Consider the following 18,959-nt stretch of genomic DNA (forward strand, 5'->3'; position numbering starts at 1 on the left):
TTGTCTCACAATATTTGAAATATTGGTCACAGCAGTTGGAACATTAATCTTATATTAATAATATCCTAATATTAATTGTAATCTCTTGAACAGAGTGGTCACATGCCATGTGTGCGAATCTGGGATATGGAAGATCAGTCACATCCACAGATATCAGAGATGGCAAAGGGACATAAGTTTGGTATTTCATGCGTGGTAGGTTGATATGTTACTTACTATCACTTACTATTGCCTATAACGCTAACTCATTTTGCTTGACAAAGTATCGGTAAAATATTGTGTGTGTATGTGTTCAAAGTTGGATTGATTTCTTTATTTTGTGTGACATGATTTATTTGCAATTCTTTCTGTTCCTTTTTGAAAGGCATTTTCTCCCAATTTAAAGTATGTGGCATCTGTTGGATTCCAACATGACATGATTGTCAATATTTGGAACTGGAAGGTATTTTTAAGTGTACTACAAGTACATGTACGTGTGTACACATTAGATATATTAGATATTAGATGAAAGGTTTTTCACTTTTTGCCTTTTTTACTATTTCAATGCTATTTTTATTTTGTTGGTACTTTTCCATTATTTTAGAGCTTTGTGTTTGTTATTTTGGGTGTTTTGATCTAAATTTCATTGATAATTCATCAAATTAAAACAATGGAAATAATAACCATGATGATGTTCTTGATATCTGATCTTCACAAAAATATTATTTTTATGATATTTTAAGATTTTATTTCTCCATTAAAAATCGTTACAGCTTTCAAGAATATGTTTTTTCAGGTTTCTTTGCAACTTCCTAAAGTTGTCATATGCCTTTTTCGTTTATGTTTATCACTAAATTGTTCTCTTTGTAGACTGGTACAAAGGTTGCAAGTAATAAAGTTTCATCAAAGGTAGGTGTGTAATGTCAGGGCTCAAAATAATTTTCAGACAGTTTCCGGTCATGTTGACCAGCCAAACAGAGTTAAGCGCGGTCATGTCGCTCGGTCTAATGTTTTACTTGCATATTAATGTTTGGTAATTTTTGGTAGCTTTTCACAGGATTTGTTTTGAAATAGGCACAAATTAAAGGCAACTCAGAAATGATCTTCGATCCATTTCCTAAATTTGCATGCTTGTTCTGTGATTTGCTGAGAAATGTGGAAAACCAACTAACAATTTTATTGTCAATATTATTAATTTTGCCCAATATACATAATGCAGGAGAAAAATTTGCATTTCAAGTCTTGAGTACTGTTCAGTAATATAATGCACTGTAGTACTGTTTAGTATATACAATGTACAAATCATTATTTTAATTAATTCTTAAGTCGCTTTTTCGTCTTCAGGTCTCTGCGCTATCATTCTCTGAAAACGGTAGCTACTTTGTGACTGTTGGTGTCCGTCATGTTAAATTTTGGTATTTCGATACTGAGTCAAACAAGTCTAAGGTGAGAAAACATGTGATCTTCATTTAGATATGTATGGAAACAGCTCTTCTTATTTCTTAGTTTTTAATATATTTTATGTTTTATAAATAAGTAATAACAACCCTCCAAGTTAAGACCATTTTAGTCGCCATGGCGACTAAAATTTTGGAGCTGGCGACTAAATTGGAACTGAAGTCGCCAGATGGGCGACCTAAATTGAGAAGAAGGATTTAAAGCGTGAGCTTAATTTAGCGACTAAAATTTTTCACTGGCAACCAAACTTGAGCAGTTGGTGGCCAAATGGCCACTAAGGAAAAAAATAAACTTGGAGGGTTGAATAAATAGATTTTTAAGTCGGGAAGCGCCTTGCACGGGTACCCACGTCCTGTTCGCGCCCTCCCCTTTGGAGAATACCCTTGCCTTTTTTTCTTAAACTTGTATATATTTTATATTTATGTATATACTTATGTCTTTTTCCCAATAAATTAAAAAAAAATGAATCACACCCTAACAACATAGACCCAGAATTGGAATTGGCAAGTCTGTGTCCGAGCCATGTGGCCCATACAGCTTGAGCTTATCCCGGTTCCCGTAGCATTAAGCGACTAAGAGTATTGCTATTCCCCCCTATGCTATTCCATCTCAGGGTGAATTGACTTGTACTCAAGACATTTATCCAGTGCACCAGTGCATTTCATATTTCAACATACATTCTTAATTCTGTATTGATTTCTTGCTGTAGGTTTCCAAGACACTGGTTATCAATGGCCGAGCTGCACTTTTAGGAGAACAAAGGAACAACACATTTTGTGACGTAGCTTGTGGTCGTGGAATAAACTCTGATCTAACTTACTGTGTGTCTAGTTCAGGACTATTGTGTTCAATTAACAGCAAGAGAGTACTGGACACCTGGGTCGAGCTTAAGGTACACAGGGTTTTTCTCTGGGTACTCTGGTTTTCTTCCCTCCTAAAAAACCAACATTTCCAAATTCCAATTTAACCTGGGTAGAGGAGACACATAAAAACCAGCTAGGGCTGATGTGGCTTCCTCTCTAAATGTTGAAATTTTTGCCACGTTGCGATGTTAATGATGATGATGATGCCATGCAAATGTACATACATGTACATATTATATCACGAGTTCAGGTCATTATTCTCTTGTCCAGCACTATTTTTTATGTAATATCAAACAAGTATCTTAACTACACCCATCCTCATTTGTCATGCAAATATTTCTTGATCTTACAGACATCTAAAGCACGTGCCATAGCTGTCAGTGAACATTACATTATATGTGGATGTGCAGATGGAATAATAAGGTAATTATGACTAGTGGTAACCACGGGTTAGAAAGTGCGGGCCTTGACGCACTTAGAAAAGGTACTGGTACGAGAGTGCGTAGATGGCAGTGTCGATAAATAAATGATAAAATGGACAAAAGACAATTATTCCGAGTAACGCATCAAGCAAGGAATGCATGTTTTTATCGTTTTGGGAAGTGTAATCGAGCACGCGGTGTGAATTGAGATGTGATTTTTCTCAGTCGGTAAACTCGCTATGTTGTGCTCGCCCTTTATTAACGTGGCGCGATTAATGATAAATCACTGGACAAAAGACAATTATTCCGAGTGACGCATCACGCTTAATTGCCTCGAACCGGCCGCGAACCAGTCAGAGTTGTTTTTTGATTGACAGTTTTTTTGAAGTGTAGACGAGCACGCGGTGTGAAATGAGATGTGATTTTCCTCGGTCGATAAACTCGCTATGTTGTCAGTGTTATAACGAATTTCTCGAGAATAACCGTTGTTGGAATCATTCGCTTTGCCGTGGTTTATGTGTGATACAATCAGAGCAAGTTTTCTCAAAAGCAACACCTGTAATACAAGTCTGCAAATTGTAATGTTTGCAATCTTCCATGTGACAGGAGCCTAGATCTTATGTGACAATCGTTCTTGGAGAACAGATTTTTCTCTTCCGGTGTTACGACAAACTGTCGTGATTGACACATTTTTCGCATTCCGATCGTTCTTAGTGGAAGAACAAAATTTTCAACTTCCGTTTTCTGTTTGCCTTTATTAACGTGGCGCGCACGCGTAAAACGCAATCCGCTGGTCACTGTCAAGATTAGGGTTGCGGGCCTCTCTTGGGCCCGCAATAAGGACAATTATGTATCATTTTCATTTTTTTTTGCTCTTTTAATAGGGATTAATTTCAAAACTAAACAAATGATACGTTATAGCAAGTTAAAGTGCTTTCTGTGTTGTGATTTACATAATTTATTAACTGTTTTTAATAACTGTGACTAATTGTGATAATAATTTGTTTCAGAGTTTTTAATCCTTTGAAGTTACAGTTCATTGTAACTATTCCAAAACCTCATTTCCTGGGGGTAAACGTAGCAGAAGGCATTGACTCCAGGTAACAGTCATTATTGAGAGAGACGTTTGTATCAGTTCTGTATAGCAATGTCATGTGAAGAGTGCACTCTTCTGGGTAAAAGTTTAGAGACATGTATGACGCTGGTAGGAAATGAATTGAGTACATGATGATAGTTGTCTTGTAACTCAGGCTAAACGTGAAATTGTTAAAGCTGTCTGCAAAAATTAATTTTACAGTTATAATCCATTTTAAAGGAGGCAAGCGTGGCCGAGTGGTTAAGGGCGCTGGTGTTGTAATCTGGAGGTCCCCGGTTCAAGACCTGCCCCTGCCACTAGCTGAATTTGTTTCTTGGTTGTCCCGAATTCAAATCCTCGACCACGCTTTGTATATAGCCAACTGGTCTGCCTCCTGCCAGTTGGGATTTTTAACCTTGTTACGTTTATTTGAAAATATTTCTTTCCTCTGTTTCAGTGGCATGCCTGTAAACTAGCTATCTCGTAGAGATATGAAGCTAAGTGCATGACCATTATAAACATTTATTTTTATTAAAAAAAAAAAAAAAATTGTTATTGTCATTTGTTGTAGTAACCCACTGTCCAAGCCAGAGAAGGCAGTTTATCCCGACACAGTTGCTGTAGTTCTTGATACTGTGAACCATAGGGTGAGTTGTGATATTTGTTCTTACTATTAGTTTCTAAACTAGGATGGATGAAGAAGTCTGGTTTGAGGCTGGCTTGAGTTGTTGCGTGTTCGTGACCAAAACACTTGACTCTAATAACAGCTCTGTCTATCCAGGTGTATACATGGTTACCAGCAAATTGTTATGCTAGTTAAACTGTTATGCTGGGGGGGGGGGTAACCTGCAATAGAGTAACATCCCATTCAGGGGGAGCAAAATACTTATACTTCATTTAACAGAAACTACCATCAAAGCATCATGGTGCATAAATGGTTTTGAGCCCAATAACTTATCCAGCCTCCTAGTTTACTTTATGTTTTAAGCTCTATATGCTACGGCGAGTACCCAGGGTGCATTAAAATGCAATTTTCAAGCTTTCCCTTCAGGCAAGCTGTAGCCATAATGTACTAGCCCGTAAGTCATTTTAACAAACCCGAAAAAACCCTTATAAGCATGATTAATTCTGAAAACTTTCACTTGCCTCTCAGGCAAAGGAAGAATAAAATCCACTAGCCCTGCTGCAAAATCCACTAGCCCCAGGCTATCAGACATGCACATCTTCGCATGCTGCTATCTGTTGCTTATTGATGCATAATGCTTTGCTCATGGAAATTACTGTAAGACAAGGGATTAATTTTTTCTTTATTTGTTCTTGCAGTTGACATGTGTTTACAATGACCACAGTTTATACATGTGGGATGTGAAAGACATGAAAAAAATTGGAAAGACTTGGTCTTCTTTGTATCATAGCACATGTGTTTGGGGAGTGGAGGTAAACAACTTGCTCATTACTAAGCTGTTACATGTCAATCATTTGTCAGGTAATAACCTGGCAGTCAACATGTGCCACTCTTTGCACACTTAGTTATCTCACCACAAAAGACATCCTCCCGCAAGGGATTTGACCGAGGAAATTCAGTGATGACAGCAAAGCTTTACACAGATCATGTAGTGTCTGTGATTGGTTCTTACCTTTGTGAACGTCCATCTCAATAAATAAACAAACAGTGCATTCTGATTTTTTAAAAATATGTTACTTAAAAGTGGTAGGGTTGCATGGATGACATTAAGAAACTTGCTGCCTGAAAATCTTTGCATTTGTAACACAGAACGGAACCTTCCCTTGTCTGGTCAAGAAATTTTCCCTCTTCTGGTGTTATTGTTATCAAATACTATAGCAGCAGGACGTTTAAGAATGTGGTACATACTTTAACATGTATTGTGGACATCCCAAATCAAGTAACTCGGATAATAAAAGGCACCTTGCTTTCCTGCTTTTATTTCTTATCACTATTCAAGGCTTTTGGTTTGTTGAAATCTTTTCTTCTTGTAAATCTGTCCTGCAGGTTTACCCCAATGTATCAGACAATCGCCAGGCAGCCCTTCCTCCAGGTTCATTCCTAACGTGTTCATCTGATGATACTGTGAGAGTGTGGAACATTGAAGAAGGTAAGAATACTGATCATTGATGCAAGTTCAACAAGTATAGACTGTGCATCAGGTGTTGGGGATAGTTCATATAATTTTTCTAGGTTCAGTTTAGTTCCCAGTGCATTTTTCACAACTGGACTGTGGTATTTTTTTTCAGGAACAAGTATCTCATTTGAGAGGAATGTTTACAGCAAGGTAAATATAGTTATTAATTCTTTACCTCTTGTCTCGTTTCTTGCAAGAAATTTCTTTTTTGTGTGTGTGCAATGAACCTTGTCTCTCCTGACACAGGTTTTCTTAAATATCATTAACTGGCAACTTCTGAATGTATTACGCAGTAAAAACTGGTGTATTTCTTTTTTACATTTGACATATCTGAGTGAAGTAATGCATTGTTTTCACACTAGAAGACGGACAAATTGTCTGACGATTTGTCCGTCTTCTAGTGTGAATTTAAGACAGCTTTTTGATGACTTGTCCGTCTAGGCGACCAAGTCGTTCTCGGAAAATTGTCTCCCAAGATGGCCAAATCGACGGACAAATTCAGACAACTTGTACGTCCAAAATCGTGTCCATCCCATTTTCACACTAAGACGATTTGTTGGTCTAGACGATTTGTCCGTATCTAGTGTGAAAACGGCCAATGTAATGATTTTCATGAAATTGTTCATACTGTTTGTTTACTTGCAGGAGATGATGAAGGTGCTATATATGGAAGATGCATTGGCTAACTTGAAAGATACTGACATCAGTCCAGGTGAGTTGATAATTTTATTTCAGGGAAATAGGCTTCTACTACACTTCTACAGATGCAGTCACCATTCCTTGTCATTTCTTACTCTCCTTTGAACGTCTTTTCGTAACTTCTACGTTTTTTGTCTAAAGCTATAAAGAATATGCGTGATTCTACTGGCGACACACGGAATGCTGGAGTGAGATGCCTACGCATTAGTCCTGATGGTCAAACACTTGCCACTGGAGACAGATCAGGAAATATCAGGTTTGTTTTTATACATAAGCCTTACAATATGTCTAACGTTGAAATTTTAAAAACACCCAAAAAAATACCTAAGATCTGAGCTAAATTACACCTGTTATAAAACATCATGATTATCATAACTTGTCCTTTTCAGGGTGTATGACTTGATGTTCTTTGATGAGACTGCAAAAATCGAGGCACATGAGTCAGAAGTGTTGTGTGTGGAGTTTTCACCAACTGAGTCAGGTATGCAATTATAGTTCAACATTTCAGTTCAATGTTTAAATGATTCATGGTTTGATTAGTCTGCCAGATTTTGGTTCATCCCTTCCTTTTTACTTTCTCCTTGAAGGTCACAAGCTGCTGGGGTCAGCTGGGAGAGATCGGCTCATTCACGTGTTTGATATCCAGAATAACTTTGTTCTTGTTCAAACATTGGATGATCATTCAGCGTCAATCACTTCCATCAAGTTCAACAGTAAGTACAGGCTGGAGATTAGAGAGTTAATGCTGTAGAATAACCCGTGAAATTCCTGCTGAGCGTTAGCCCTTGAAAGGCCTGGAGGAGCAGGGATGACACAGCGGTGAGACCCCTCACCTCCCTAGTAGCACCAATGTGGCCCGGGTTCAAATCCTGGACCTAGCCTCATATGTGGGTTGAGTTTGTTGTTGGTTCTCATCCTTGTTCCGAGGGTTTTTCTCTGGGTTCTCCGGTTTTCCTCCGTGTACAAAACCAACACTTCTAAATTCCATTTTCATCGGGAATACACGGCCTTGGCTACAAGCTTTTAGCTTTAAATGTCACTGTGTAAAAATAATGGTTATTTGTTTATTTGTTATTTAAAGAATTTAAAAGCTTGTTCAGTATTAGAATGCCCTCTTCATTTTGTTTTTAGTGTCTGAATCAGACGAGTTACAGCTGTTGAGTTGTGGAGCAGACAAGTCTATTATATTCAGAACAGCCCAGCAGGTATGGTGATAAGTGCAATAACAGAGGAGACAAGAAGGGGGGGGGGGAGGGAGAGTCGGGAGTTCCTGCTTTTCGAACTCTTCTCTCACACTTCTAGTACCCCTCTCCCTGACTGTCAGCCTTAATAAATTAATAACTAATAACTAAATGAATGAAAACGTACCTTTTTCTCTCGCTGCGCGTCGTTTGTTCACCTGCGTTCCGTACTCCTCCACCGTCTTTTTACTCAGGTTACCTTGATGGCAGGTTTAAACTAAGTCCTTTGCGATTCCATTCCTGAACTAACTCGCCGCGTTACTTTTAAATTCTTAACTTTTACAGAATCCAGAGTTTCAGTTTGTTAGGACCACAAATTTTGTTGGTAAAACAACATTTTATGACATGGACATTGATCCTTCAGGGTAAGTCTTTTCAAACTGCCTTTTTCTTGCAATGTCTATTCTGCAATGAGGGTTTTGCGTTAGCACAATTTTTATTGATAAGATAATGTGTTTTTTTTTATTTTTTTTTTCAGGAAACACGCAGCAACTTCTTGTCAGGACAGAAATGTGAGGTATGTAAGAGCCGAGCTCAACATTAGTTTGCCAATTATATGACCGATTTGATGCATTTCTATGTGCAATTTGGCATAAAAGAAAAGTGAAACTCAAGAAAGTCTCGGAAAGTAAAAGGTAACTGTTTTCCACTTACAAGTTATCGTGGTATCTGTCTTATGAACGCTGCATTTGTTTTGGTTCAAGGGTTTACGATGTGAGCAGTGGAAAGCAAACGCGAATGTACAAAGGCACACCAGGAGATGACGGGACTCTTGTTAGGGTATGTAACTCGGCTTAATCTGTTGACTTACTTAGTCTGTAAAAAATGATGTTGAACGATTATCGACCTTGCTTGTGCTCATTTCATTCCTCTACAAAAACCAACTCTTCTTAAACTCAGTAAAAATGCTATCTAAGATCTAAGCCCCAGGCACGCCAACTCTAGCCTTCTTAAACCCAAAAGTGCCCTAGTTCAACAAAACTGGAAAATAAATCCTAAATTTTCGTTTGCGAAATATTAGGACAAAAGCACAGGACCACGTGACATTTTACTTAGAATTGAAAGTAATTCGTGATGTGTTGTTCACACTTGTGTACGTGGATCTCGTTCACTTGTTTGTTTCTGTTGCTAGATAACTCTGGACTCGTCAGGAACATACGCAGCGACAAGCTGTTCAGATAAGAGTGTGTGTCTGACTGAGTTTGACTCTGGTGAATGCATGGCCAGCATGTCTGGGCATTCCGGTGAGTGCGGGAAAACTTGATTCATTGATAAAAACCTGGTCTTTGTTCCCACTGTTTGTGCTGGAACGCACATGAATTCATTTAAACGAGAAGCAAGAACTTGCAACGTATGTCAAGCACGGGAAAAGTGCAACCGCCTACCGGTTGCAAGCGCGGGAAAACATGAAACTGAAACTGCTGATAAACGCGGGAAAAAAAGTAACCGTCTACCGGTTTCAAGCGCGGGAAGACCTGAAACTAAAACTGGATAAGCGCAGGGAAACGTGTTACCGCGCTAGCAAGCGCCAAGAAACTTGCTTATAGTGAAAAGCGCGGGAAAATAAGTAACACTAAACAGTCGCACGCGCGTCAAAAAGCCGCGTAATTTAAGTTACGATTTTAATGGTTTGGCTTTTTACGTGATTGGATAAACCTCTTTCTGATTACATCATTAGGTACAGGACGTTACATTACAGTTTGCTTTAACCAATCACCAAACTCAGCGCACCAAGCAAAAGTTAATCATACAAGGATATTGGCAATGCGTTGTCATTAATCATTGAAAATTTATTTTGGTTTCAGAGGTAGTGACTGGCTTGAAATTTTCTGTTGATTGCAAGAATCTCATTTCTGTTGGCGGGGATGGGTAAGTAACTATTGACCGACATGATACAAAGTAATGAAGCTTTAAGCACTTTTTTGTGAACGAGAGTAGACGAGACCGATTCAAATGTTGTCGTAGTATTGTTTTTTCCTGGTATTTTTAAGGAACGCGTTGTAAATTTTATTCTGAAAATGACGCGCTAAATGTTTTTCGTTACAGATGCATCTTTCTGTGGAAAATACCCACAACATATGTGCAGGTAACACAATGTTTTGTTTTCTCAATCGTTTCACGACTTTGTTGTAACAAGTTTTTTTTTGCCATTTACCGTGGTTTCTTTAAACTTCTTACTTTTGATTAACAGAAATCGAAAACCCTTAGTCACGGTCTTAGGCACGTCCTTTTCCGACTGGTTAAAATGAAAGAGAAAAAAATCTATCTACAACAAGCAATCGTAAACTGCTATTTCGTCATAACCGGGAAAGACAATAGTGCCGTCGGAGTAAACATTTTTTCACCAAGTTTTCCAAATTAATGGGAGTTTCATGTAGTACTAAGAAAACTTCTTGTGGGGGTGTGTAAATAAATTGTCAAATTAGTCCATTATTGATTATTTTGCTGTTTCATGTTTTCACTTCTCAGAATATGGTGGAGAAACTCCAACCGCTTGGAATACAACCAGACAACAAAGTCCAGTTTGGTACCCCTATCAGGTATAACTTAAAAGTTAAAGGTTAAAGGTTAAAAGTTAAAACTTAAAGGTTTCAAGTGACTTGAAAACGTATTTTGATCAACACTACCGTGGCTTGTTTTAAAACGCCTTTTTTATCCCGCTTATAAACCCCCCGGATATAATCCCCTTCGGTTTCGCTATCTCTCTTCACTAAGGCTGAGTTTCGGAGTATCGAGCCACAAAAATTAACTCCACACTGATGAATTAGCATTACAGACACCCATGTACATGTTGGACTACACTGGGGGAAGGGAACTCAGAAACATATTTTTCTATTTCTTTACAACAGGCGCGAGACATATCAAATATCTCATCCACCCTTAATCGAAGCACCAGAAGAAAATGATTTTGTCCCTGCAGAATCGTCAGCATTCACCAGGCCAACTAGAGGTACCGTATTTACTCGAATAGGCGCCGCCCCCGAATAAGCGCCGCATTTGGGACAAAAAATATAAGCGCCGCCCCCGAATAAGCGCCGCAGTCCCGTTGCGGCGCTTAATCGAGGAATTCCGTTTAACTTAAAACAGCACTACAAAGCAACTTTCACACAAACTTGGGACATATCTTTTCATCAAATGCGATCTTTTGTAGTTCAAAGTTATTGTTTTACCGCTCGCCCATTACTTCTTCTATCCAACATTCTTATAATACGTAGTTCTGTAAATGTTGTGAAGGCCGCGAACTTTGCCAGGACAGCTAGCGCCACTTCTCTCTTCAGCAAGACACGAATACTGACAATCAAAAGACACTATTTTCAATTACTGTAAAAGATTAGATTCCAAATTTTAAATAAGCGCCGCCCTCAAATAAGCGCCGCCCTCGAATAAGCGCCGCACTTGAGGCGCGAAAAATTTAATAAGCGCCGCGGCGCTTATTCGGGTAAATACGGGGTATATATACATGTGTATCTAAATAGACCATTTTCGTATTCTCGGTATTGCACTGGAACAAGCTTGCAATGGAGGCTTATGCGTCTACAAGTCATATTAAGACAATAAGGAACAGGATGAAAAAGATTGAGACGGTTTAGCAGAGCTGTACACTTGAGTCCAGAAATGGAGGATAAACTAACTGATAAAATCTTGTTTGCTGAAAAATATCGTTGATTTCCGACGATTTATTGTAAGTTTTACATTGGACTTTTATTTTTTTCTCTGATATTCTAGAGCCCAGTCCCCCAGTTAAAGATTACCGCTTTAGCGTGGGCCAGTTGCCTGCATGGGCGAAGAAGCAGGTACGTTATTTTGATATCAGCATAAAAATCTATTAACAGCTCCGTGCTTTGTGTACTGAATAATTTGGGAGAATTTACCTCAACATCTCAATTCTCCTCGAATTTCAAGTGTCAAATGCTTTGCTTATTCCATTGTAGCTCATCGCCGAAGGGAACGAGAAAAGTTTGTCGCCAGAGCAAGATAACACTGGACCGATTGTTCAACCCGGAGGGCGCTGGGCACAGGTGAGTCACTTACCCACCCCTCCCTTGTACTCATTCTGCGTCTTAGTCCTTCAGAGGCAACAATGTTATACAAGGGAAGCTCAGGTTTTATTATATTTTCAGTCATTTTGCATGGGCCTCGCTGCGCTCGTTACGTACACCAAATATTTGACAATCCAATCCTTTCACTCAGTCAATAAGTGTTTGATCATTCCTCTTTTAATGACAGAGCAGTTTCCTTATCAATAATTAAAAAGAAGGTGGGAGTTTCTGCATTCCTCATCCACTGAAAAATACCCCACCTGGCAATTACCATAAATTGCTTGATTTCAACTTTCCTTTCCTATAGAGAATGCAAAATGGCGGTATTCACGTGGCTGCTGATAATGGCACAGTGCAACCGATTCCATTTTCGTTGGACCCAGCAGGTAGGAACAGAACACAACAATCAAAGTATTGCTAGGTCAGGGGGAGGAATGAGTACAAGTTAACGACAAAATCCTGTCTCCGACAACTGTCTGAGCCCGCAGTTTTTACCCGCACCGTTGCTAAGCAACATGACGTACTCTCATTACGTCATGCTGGCGTCACTGTTTTCGGACTACGAATGAGTGCTCGGGTCTCGCTAGCGCTAGTTTCTGATTGGATGAGAAGAATCGAAAGCTCTTTGAGTACTTTTGCAAAGATTTCAGCAGGCGGTTATCATCACAGAAATTCCTGCCCTTGCAAGTGGAAATTAGATTGTATTTCTTAACCTAATCAAAACGTTATGCATTTTTTAAACGAATAAACCGAAACCGCTTTGTTTGCCTCGATAAGTGGGTTTCCTATTGGCGACTCATGAAAGTTGAAATATAGTGCAAAGAAAACGGAAATGTTCTTTTCGAACTAAATATTCCTCCCCTTTTAGAAATAAATAATCGTTATGTTGAGCTGGGTGTCAATCGAGCTCTATTTTGTTTTATTGATAAACATTTAAACCTTATCTTTTGCAGATCGTAAACGGTATACAATAGAGCCAATCTCATTGCAGGAACAAGTGAGAGCTCTTGCGAATAGCGTATGTAACTGATTGTTTGATTCATTTTAATTTAAAGTTTTTAGTTCTGCTCTCGAGCTCTGTTAGAAGTGCTTCCATAACTTGTTTGGTGCAAAATCTGCTCTGTGCCGAGCTGTTTTTGTTGACGTTGTTCTAAAAGTTTTGTCTGTTCTTCTTTACTTGCAGCCACTTGAGAGACGTTGCTCGCTTACATATGGGGTAAGATATCTATTTGCCTCGAACTGCACTCTACAGAAAAATAAATTAAACCCTTGTGGAACCGGCCATTTTGAATACTTAAGCATGTTTAAAAATTAATCCCCCACTTTTCGTTTCCAACCGACAAATTTATGGTAAAGTTCCTGATATAATGATTAAACATTAAAATTCTGAGCGAAACATACGCTTCTGAAGTGGGACGTATTTTCATTGCTGTTTGGAGCAGTTTCAAAGTACACACGAAGTTTACTTTTATGTTGTTATCTTCAAGTGTATTCGTGAATTGAGCTCTCGTTTATTTCGTAGGAAGATGATGACTTGTTTCCAGCGGATGGTCGAGCTGCTTTGGATAAACTGAGCGAGGAGGAAAATGGCTCAAATGAGGTTGGTATCTTAACAGTCAGGAGAATAATACCCCTTTGCAATCTGAATCTCTCTCTGCGCATTGTGCAAGCACGCGCGCGTTTCCTCAGATTCTTTACCAGGCAGCATGACGTCATACTGACGTGGCAGGTTCTGAGTGGTTGCAGATCAGTGCTTGCGCTCAATATACATTGGATAACAAGAATCCAGTCGGGGGATCAAGTGGGCGTTGATGGCGACATCACTTCTCCGAGAAGTGACTGTGCTCGCCGTTTTCGTCCCAGAAGTTCTAGCAACATGACGTATTTATACGCGCGACGGTTTTCGTAGTACTCTTGAGCGCTCGCGCTAGTTTTGTTGGGTAATTGTGTTGAGTGCGCCAAGTGGAAAAGCCAGAAAGCGCGCATTAAATTAATTACCATCGTGCTCAGGACTTTTTTCCCGCCATACAGGGCGATGCACCTCCTTGTGTCACCGTGTCACGTGGCAGTGACGTCATGCCGGGGGTCATACGGAAAAGCAGTCTTGTGGTGTCAGAAACAGAAGAGCTGAAATTCGAGGAAGCTGAGGAGCTTGACGAGGAAGAAATGAAAGAAGTGATTATCTACCTTCCTCCAAGCCAGGATGACTTTGACAGTGAAGTAGCCAGGTCAGAAAAATATCCCATTTGTGTCCCCAGTGTGGCCCTTGATCTGTGTGGTGCTGGGACAAGGTATACCTGCATGCCATTGGAAATAAGACCAACCTGTCACGGTCCCCAAAGCCCTTTGTATGCCTATACCATCCGGGGATTTAGTAACAGGGCCGAGAAACGGTTCTTGTTAAGAGTCCCGCGTGAAATCGAGCCAAATGTAGAGTCCACTACAGACGGTTATGGCGCTAAGAATTTTTATCCATTGAAAGGGAAGTTTCCTTCGGCGAATCTTTTCGGCGTTTCTGTGCATTCTGAACAAGATAAACAGTTAATGACCGAGAAAGCAAATGAAATGATTTCTGTCAAGTCATGTTTAAATAAAGTTATTAAACCTAACATAAACCCAACTATTAATAAAACGTGTTTTAAATTTAAACCTGCCGATGACGATATAAAATTTAAAAGCAGCAATGTTAAGAATAAACACCCATCTAAAAATAAAAGTTCAGATTTTTGCCAGCATTCAGAGAAACTTGCTTGGTTAAGTAGCTTATTTAACAAGAAGACAGCTTTTGGTGGTCTTTTCATGTTTGGTATCACTTTACTTGGGTACTACAACTTTGTTTGGATTCAGTAATTTGACAGAAAAGTTAAATTCCTCCTCCTATTGTCAGATAATTGGTAAAAATTTTTTTTTTTGACAGTCGGGGAAACAAGTGCCAGTTGATGGCGACATCACTTCTCCAAGAAGTGACGTGAGCCCGCGGTTTTCGTCCTAGAAGTTGCTAAGCAACATGACGTATTTATACGCGCGACGGCTCTCGTAGTACTCGTGAGCGCTTGCGCTAGTTTTTGATTGGATGAAATAATTCGGAAATTCTTCGAGTGCTTCAACGAAGATTTGCCAAAACTGGCAGTTATTCCCCCGACTGTTCATGTGATGCGGTCTGTTTTTCCATATTGTGAAAAGTGAAATTGGGATTTTTGTCACTTTTGAAATTGAAAAGGTTCAACTTGGTATTGGAAAGTGCAATTTCTTTTTAATTTTAAATACATAAAAGTCTATTTTCGTACGCGTTAATAATGTTTTAAGTTAGTCATAAAAAGGAAAAGTCATTTAAAACATAAAAATTATTTTCTATACGGCTATTAGTTTTTAAAACCTTTGTCCAAACGATAACACTGGTATTATACCAATGTTAACGTTTGGACGAAAGTTTTTTAAACTTAAAAACGTAATAAACAAGATGTATTTTAAAGTTAAAAGGTGTAAAATTCGTACGTGAATGAATAAATTTGTAAATATGAACTTGGTGTCACTTTTATTTTAAACTTTTATTATTTCTCAACTCCTCTAAACTGAATTAATTGCTAGATAACAAATATAATGATGCAACGTTTTGATAGTTACTTTTTTAAAAAAGCTAAAGATAAACCTAATTAAACTGTTATTTGAATATAAACAAAATGATCATTAGATTGTAATGTTTAGAGCGTTTTTCAAACGACTTTCGTAAAACCGAAACTGACAGTTATGACCTTGAGTGTCTTGAGTTATAACAACGCGAAGTCCAACAAATCCATCAGAACTTGAAGCAAAAAAATGTAACCGGTTACAAGCGCGGGAAAATATGTAACCGGTTAACAGTTACAAGCGCGGGAAAGCATGTAGGCGGCGGTAAGGGCGGGAAAAGTTGGGGAAGCCAACTGATGGCCATGGTTTGGTTTCGCTCTTGATTGGCTTAGAAAAAAGCACCTTCGCTCTCATTGGTTGGAATACATTTAACGCTTTTTCACGCAAAGTAAAAGGATCCTTCAGATTCAAAGTCGTCGGAAAACGCTCTAACTGTGTTTAACGTTAAATAAATGTTTAAATTTTTATCCCAAGAGTCTTAAAGTTAAAAGTTTTATAAAATAGTTGTATGATAAATCCCATTAAAACTAATTTAGAGTTAATACTGTAACATGAATTGTCTTATTACACAGTTCTAACAACAGACCTACCAGAGGCCATTTCAAGTATATAGCAATTTTCAAGAGGTCTCAAAAAGATAAGTAAGTTCTAACAAAAATGACCCATGCGCCATTGTATACCATGGCCACTGAAACACTGTCCTCGTAACATTCCATGGCTCACCAACATCTTTTTACCCATAATAATCTAATATTTCCTAGTAACATGCCCTAACCCTTGTCTTTGCGTTGTTACAAAAGTTCCCCACTCTCTCCTCCCTCTCTGTTTAACATTTAATGTAACTAACATAGACTGTCTTCCTTTTGCACACTCGCTCGACCCAGTGCTCCACGGGTCCATAAGATTGTGCACCATTACGAGGCTCTGCAGTTGAGTCATCACCAGTCTTGCCCCAATATCGCTCAACAAGTCAACAAGAGCCTGCAAGACGATTTGGATGAACAGGAAACACCTGTTAAACTGGTTAATCCGGATACGCCGGCTCCGTTAAACAGGTCTCCGTCATTAGATTATCTGCCATCTCGGCTTCAAACGTTCCTCAGGTAACCAAATAAACTGTTAAATTTCTTGTATCAAATCCGTATTTAATTTTTAGGGTTGTTCATTACTAAAAGTAGCTTAAACTAATAAAGTTAGCAAGATTTTCCTAACAGTGCAGACAGACTAGACACAGAAGGAATTGTTTAAAATAAAATGGTTGCCGGCACCTTGTAAATAAATCATCGTGGGCTTAATAATTTCAAAACGACACAGCTTCCTTGAACAATTTTGCTTACATCAAAAGAAAACCCAAAATCAATTAGCTATCAATTTCTTTCTCGTTTAATCGGAGAGGTCCCCTGCCAGATAAATTTTAATAAACTTTTAATTAATTTTAAATGTAAATGTAGTTATTGAGTTTTACTGAGGAATAAATTGTGTCCCTTTAGTCCTTTGTGTGCTTAGTTTTCGAGATAGTTACAAGCACACAGAAATAGTGTGGTGAAAAAATATTTAAATTTATTTATGCATTTGAATATTTTCAAGTAAATTTAATTAATCCTTGAAATAGTTCTGCGCTTCTAATTCTGACTCTTGTTTTAAGGCATACCTTGGTGTTGGTATTTGTCAGCTTGTGCGTTAGAGCAGTTTTCACTTGAGTGTCGAAAGTAAATTGCGTTTGCTTTGGTTTTGCATTACTACGCTTAGTGATTGGCTTAAAAATCTCGCGCCACTTTCTCAGCCAATCAGAACTAAAACCAAAACCAATCGTGACTCGCTCGCGCACGTTTTCCCGCGCTTCGTGCCGGCTACATGTATTTGCTTCGAGTTTTGATTGGTTCACTGGATTGTCTGTGTCCTTTGTGATTGGCCGGAGTAATTACTTTGGTTTTGGTTTTACAACACTCAATTGAAAACTGCTCTACTTCCACTTTATTTTAACTTATATAGATCTTACTTGGACGTTGGAAATGACCAAAATTAGAACTTGAAATAGTTTCGTGGGCAGTACTTATTCTTTTGCGTTCTCTTTGTTTTGTTTTGAATTTCCGTTCAGGCGTTTTTCTAATCATCGATATAACGACTATGAAGCTAACCGGTGCCCCCGATTGAAGCTGAAGGAGTTTCACTGCTTGCAGATTATAAAATTCATTTTAGAACAAACGAAGAATATACGGCTTTTAAGCCGTAAAAAAATCCAGTTGAGCCACCTTAAAACGGAATTCACCAGGAAGTCGAGTAATATTTTAGATGGACAAAAATCGAGTACCAGAATAATTTAAAAGGTTAGATGTAAGTAATTATCCGTGATAACACCAAACACAATTTCTTATCAGAGTCTGAGAAAATGAATTTCAAAGTTCACAAGCTTTAGGCAAAATCTCACGTGTAGTCATTTTGTAAAATCGCCTTTAAGCGATTCAGCGGAACTTCGAAATTGGTTTTCGATGTTTGGTGTTGTTAGAAAAGATTTCTTTTGATAACATATTTGAAGTAGTAACACATGCAAAAGCTTGCAATAAGGGTGAAAATAAATTTAGTACATTATTTTGCCCAATAACTACTCGACGTCCTGGCGGATTCCATCTTAATTGCTTCACTAGATATTGCTGACAGTACGTTCTCTTTCAACAGATCTTTTCAGTTGTCTGCCGCCCAGCGGCCTAAAAGATTGTCATTAACAGTAGAGGATCCTAAAGGCGAGGAACTGGAGGTACCTGGTGTCTCTGTTGTATTGCATTAAGTTATTTTGAGCACAGACAACAATATGCTGTCTGATCAGAATGAAACTTGTGTCGGGCTGAGTTAATTGTGTTTTTGTTTTTATTTTCTTTTAGAGCAAAGACAAAGTGGGAGAAAAGGAAAGAAAATCGCGTAAGATGACGAGTTGTTTTATTATCTTGTTAGTTACAGTACCCGCAAAAGGCGTTCCCAAATTTTAGTGATCACAGCCGTCCTTAATTGTTCATTATCTCCTGTCGTGAATTGACTGACTCTTGCGCCCAGCGTATTACCCCCTCCCCCAGAGAACTCTTTGAGCCTTTTGCTGAGAAAGGTAAAGTCTGTGTCCGAGCCAAGTGGCCCATACAGCCGGAGCTTATCCCGGTTTCTGTAGCATTAAACGGCTAGGAGTATTTCTACTCCCCCTGGATGCGATGCTAGTCCATCGCAGAGTTACCCCCCAGCAGTAAATTCGCCGGTTCCCATTTATACACCTGGGTGGAAAGAGGCACTGTGTAGTACTTGAAGTGTCTTGCCCAAGAACACAACGCAGCGCCCCGACCAGGGCTCGAACCCGGTCCGTTCGACTCGGAGTCGAGCGCGCTAACCAGTCTGCTGAGAAAATGATATGCATAAAGACGTTTTTATGCA

At 38.8% G+C, this 18,959-nt stretch overlaps 1 protein-coding gene across 1 annotated transcript in view; it reads left to right on the forward strand.

The window, feature by feature from the left end:
* LOC144634847 (uncharacterized) overlaps positions 1-18,959 on the forward strand; it is a 31,638-nt gene that overhangs the window by 3,609 nt on the left and 9,070 nt on the right. The window contains 35 exon segments of the mRNA XM_078493890.1: positions 94-195; positions 365-442; positions 850-888; positions 1,324-1,425; positions 2,147-2,329; positions 2,653-2,723; positions 3,733-3,822; positions 4,369-4,444; positions 5,121-5,234; positions 5,809-5,911; positions 6,051-6,088; positions 6,584-6,650; positions 6,779-6,893; positions 7,027-7,118; positions 7,225-7,350; positions 7,769-7,842; positions 8,164-8,243; positions 8,357-8,395; positions 8,583-8,658; positions 9,011-9,122; positions 9,684-9,747; positions 9,925-9,964; positions 10,348-10,418; positions 10,728-10,828; positions 11,605-11,672; positions 11,811-11,897; positions 12,226-12,304; positions 12,872-12,936; positions 13,102-13,134; positions 13,441-13,518; positions 13,950-14,146; positions 16,118-16,186; positions 16,430-16,648; positions 18,222-18,300; positions 18,425-18,461. Coding sequence (XP_078350016.1) covers positions 94-195; positions 365-442; positions 850-888; positions 1,324-1,425; positions 2,147-2,329; positions 2,653-2,723; positions 3,733-3,822; positions 4,369-4,444; positions 5,121-5,234; positions 5,809-5,911; positions 6,051-6,088; positions 6,584-6,650; positions 6,779-6,893; positions 7,027-7,118; positions 7,225-7,350; positions 7,769-7,842; positions 8,164-8,243; positions 8,357-8,395; positions 8,583-8,658; positions 9,011-9,122; positions 9,684-9,747; positions 9,925-9,964; positions 10,348-10,418; positions 10,728-10,828; positions 11,605-11,672; positions 11,811-11,897; positions 12,226-12,304; positions 12,872-12,936; positions 13,102-13,134; positions 13,441-13,518; positions 13,950-14,146; positions 16,118-16,186; positions 16,430-16,648; positions 18,222-18,300; positions 18,425-18,461 — 3,064 coding nt within the window.

The sequence above is a fragment of the Oculina patagonica genome, chromosome 13 (assembly GCF_052425735.1).
Source record: "Oculina patagonica isolate OP01 chromosome 13, crgOcupat, whole genome shotgun sequence".
In the NCBI taxonomy this organism is placed as follows: domain Eukaryota; kingdom Metazoa; phylum Cnidaria; class Anthozoa; order Scleractinia; family Oculinidae; genus Oculina; species Oculina patagonica.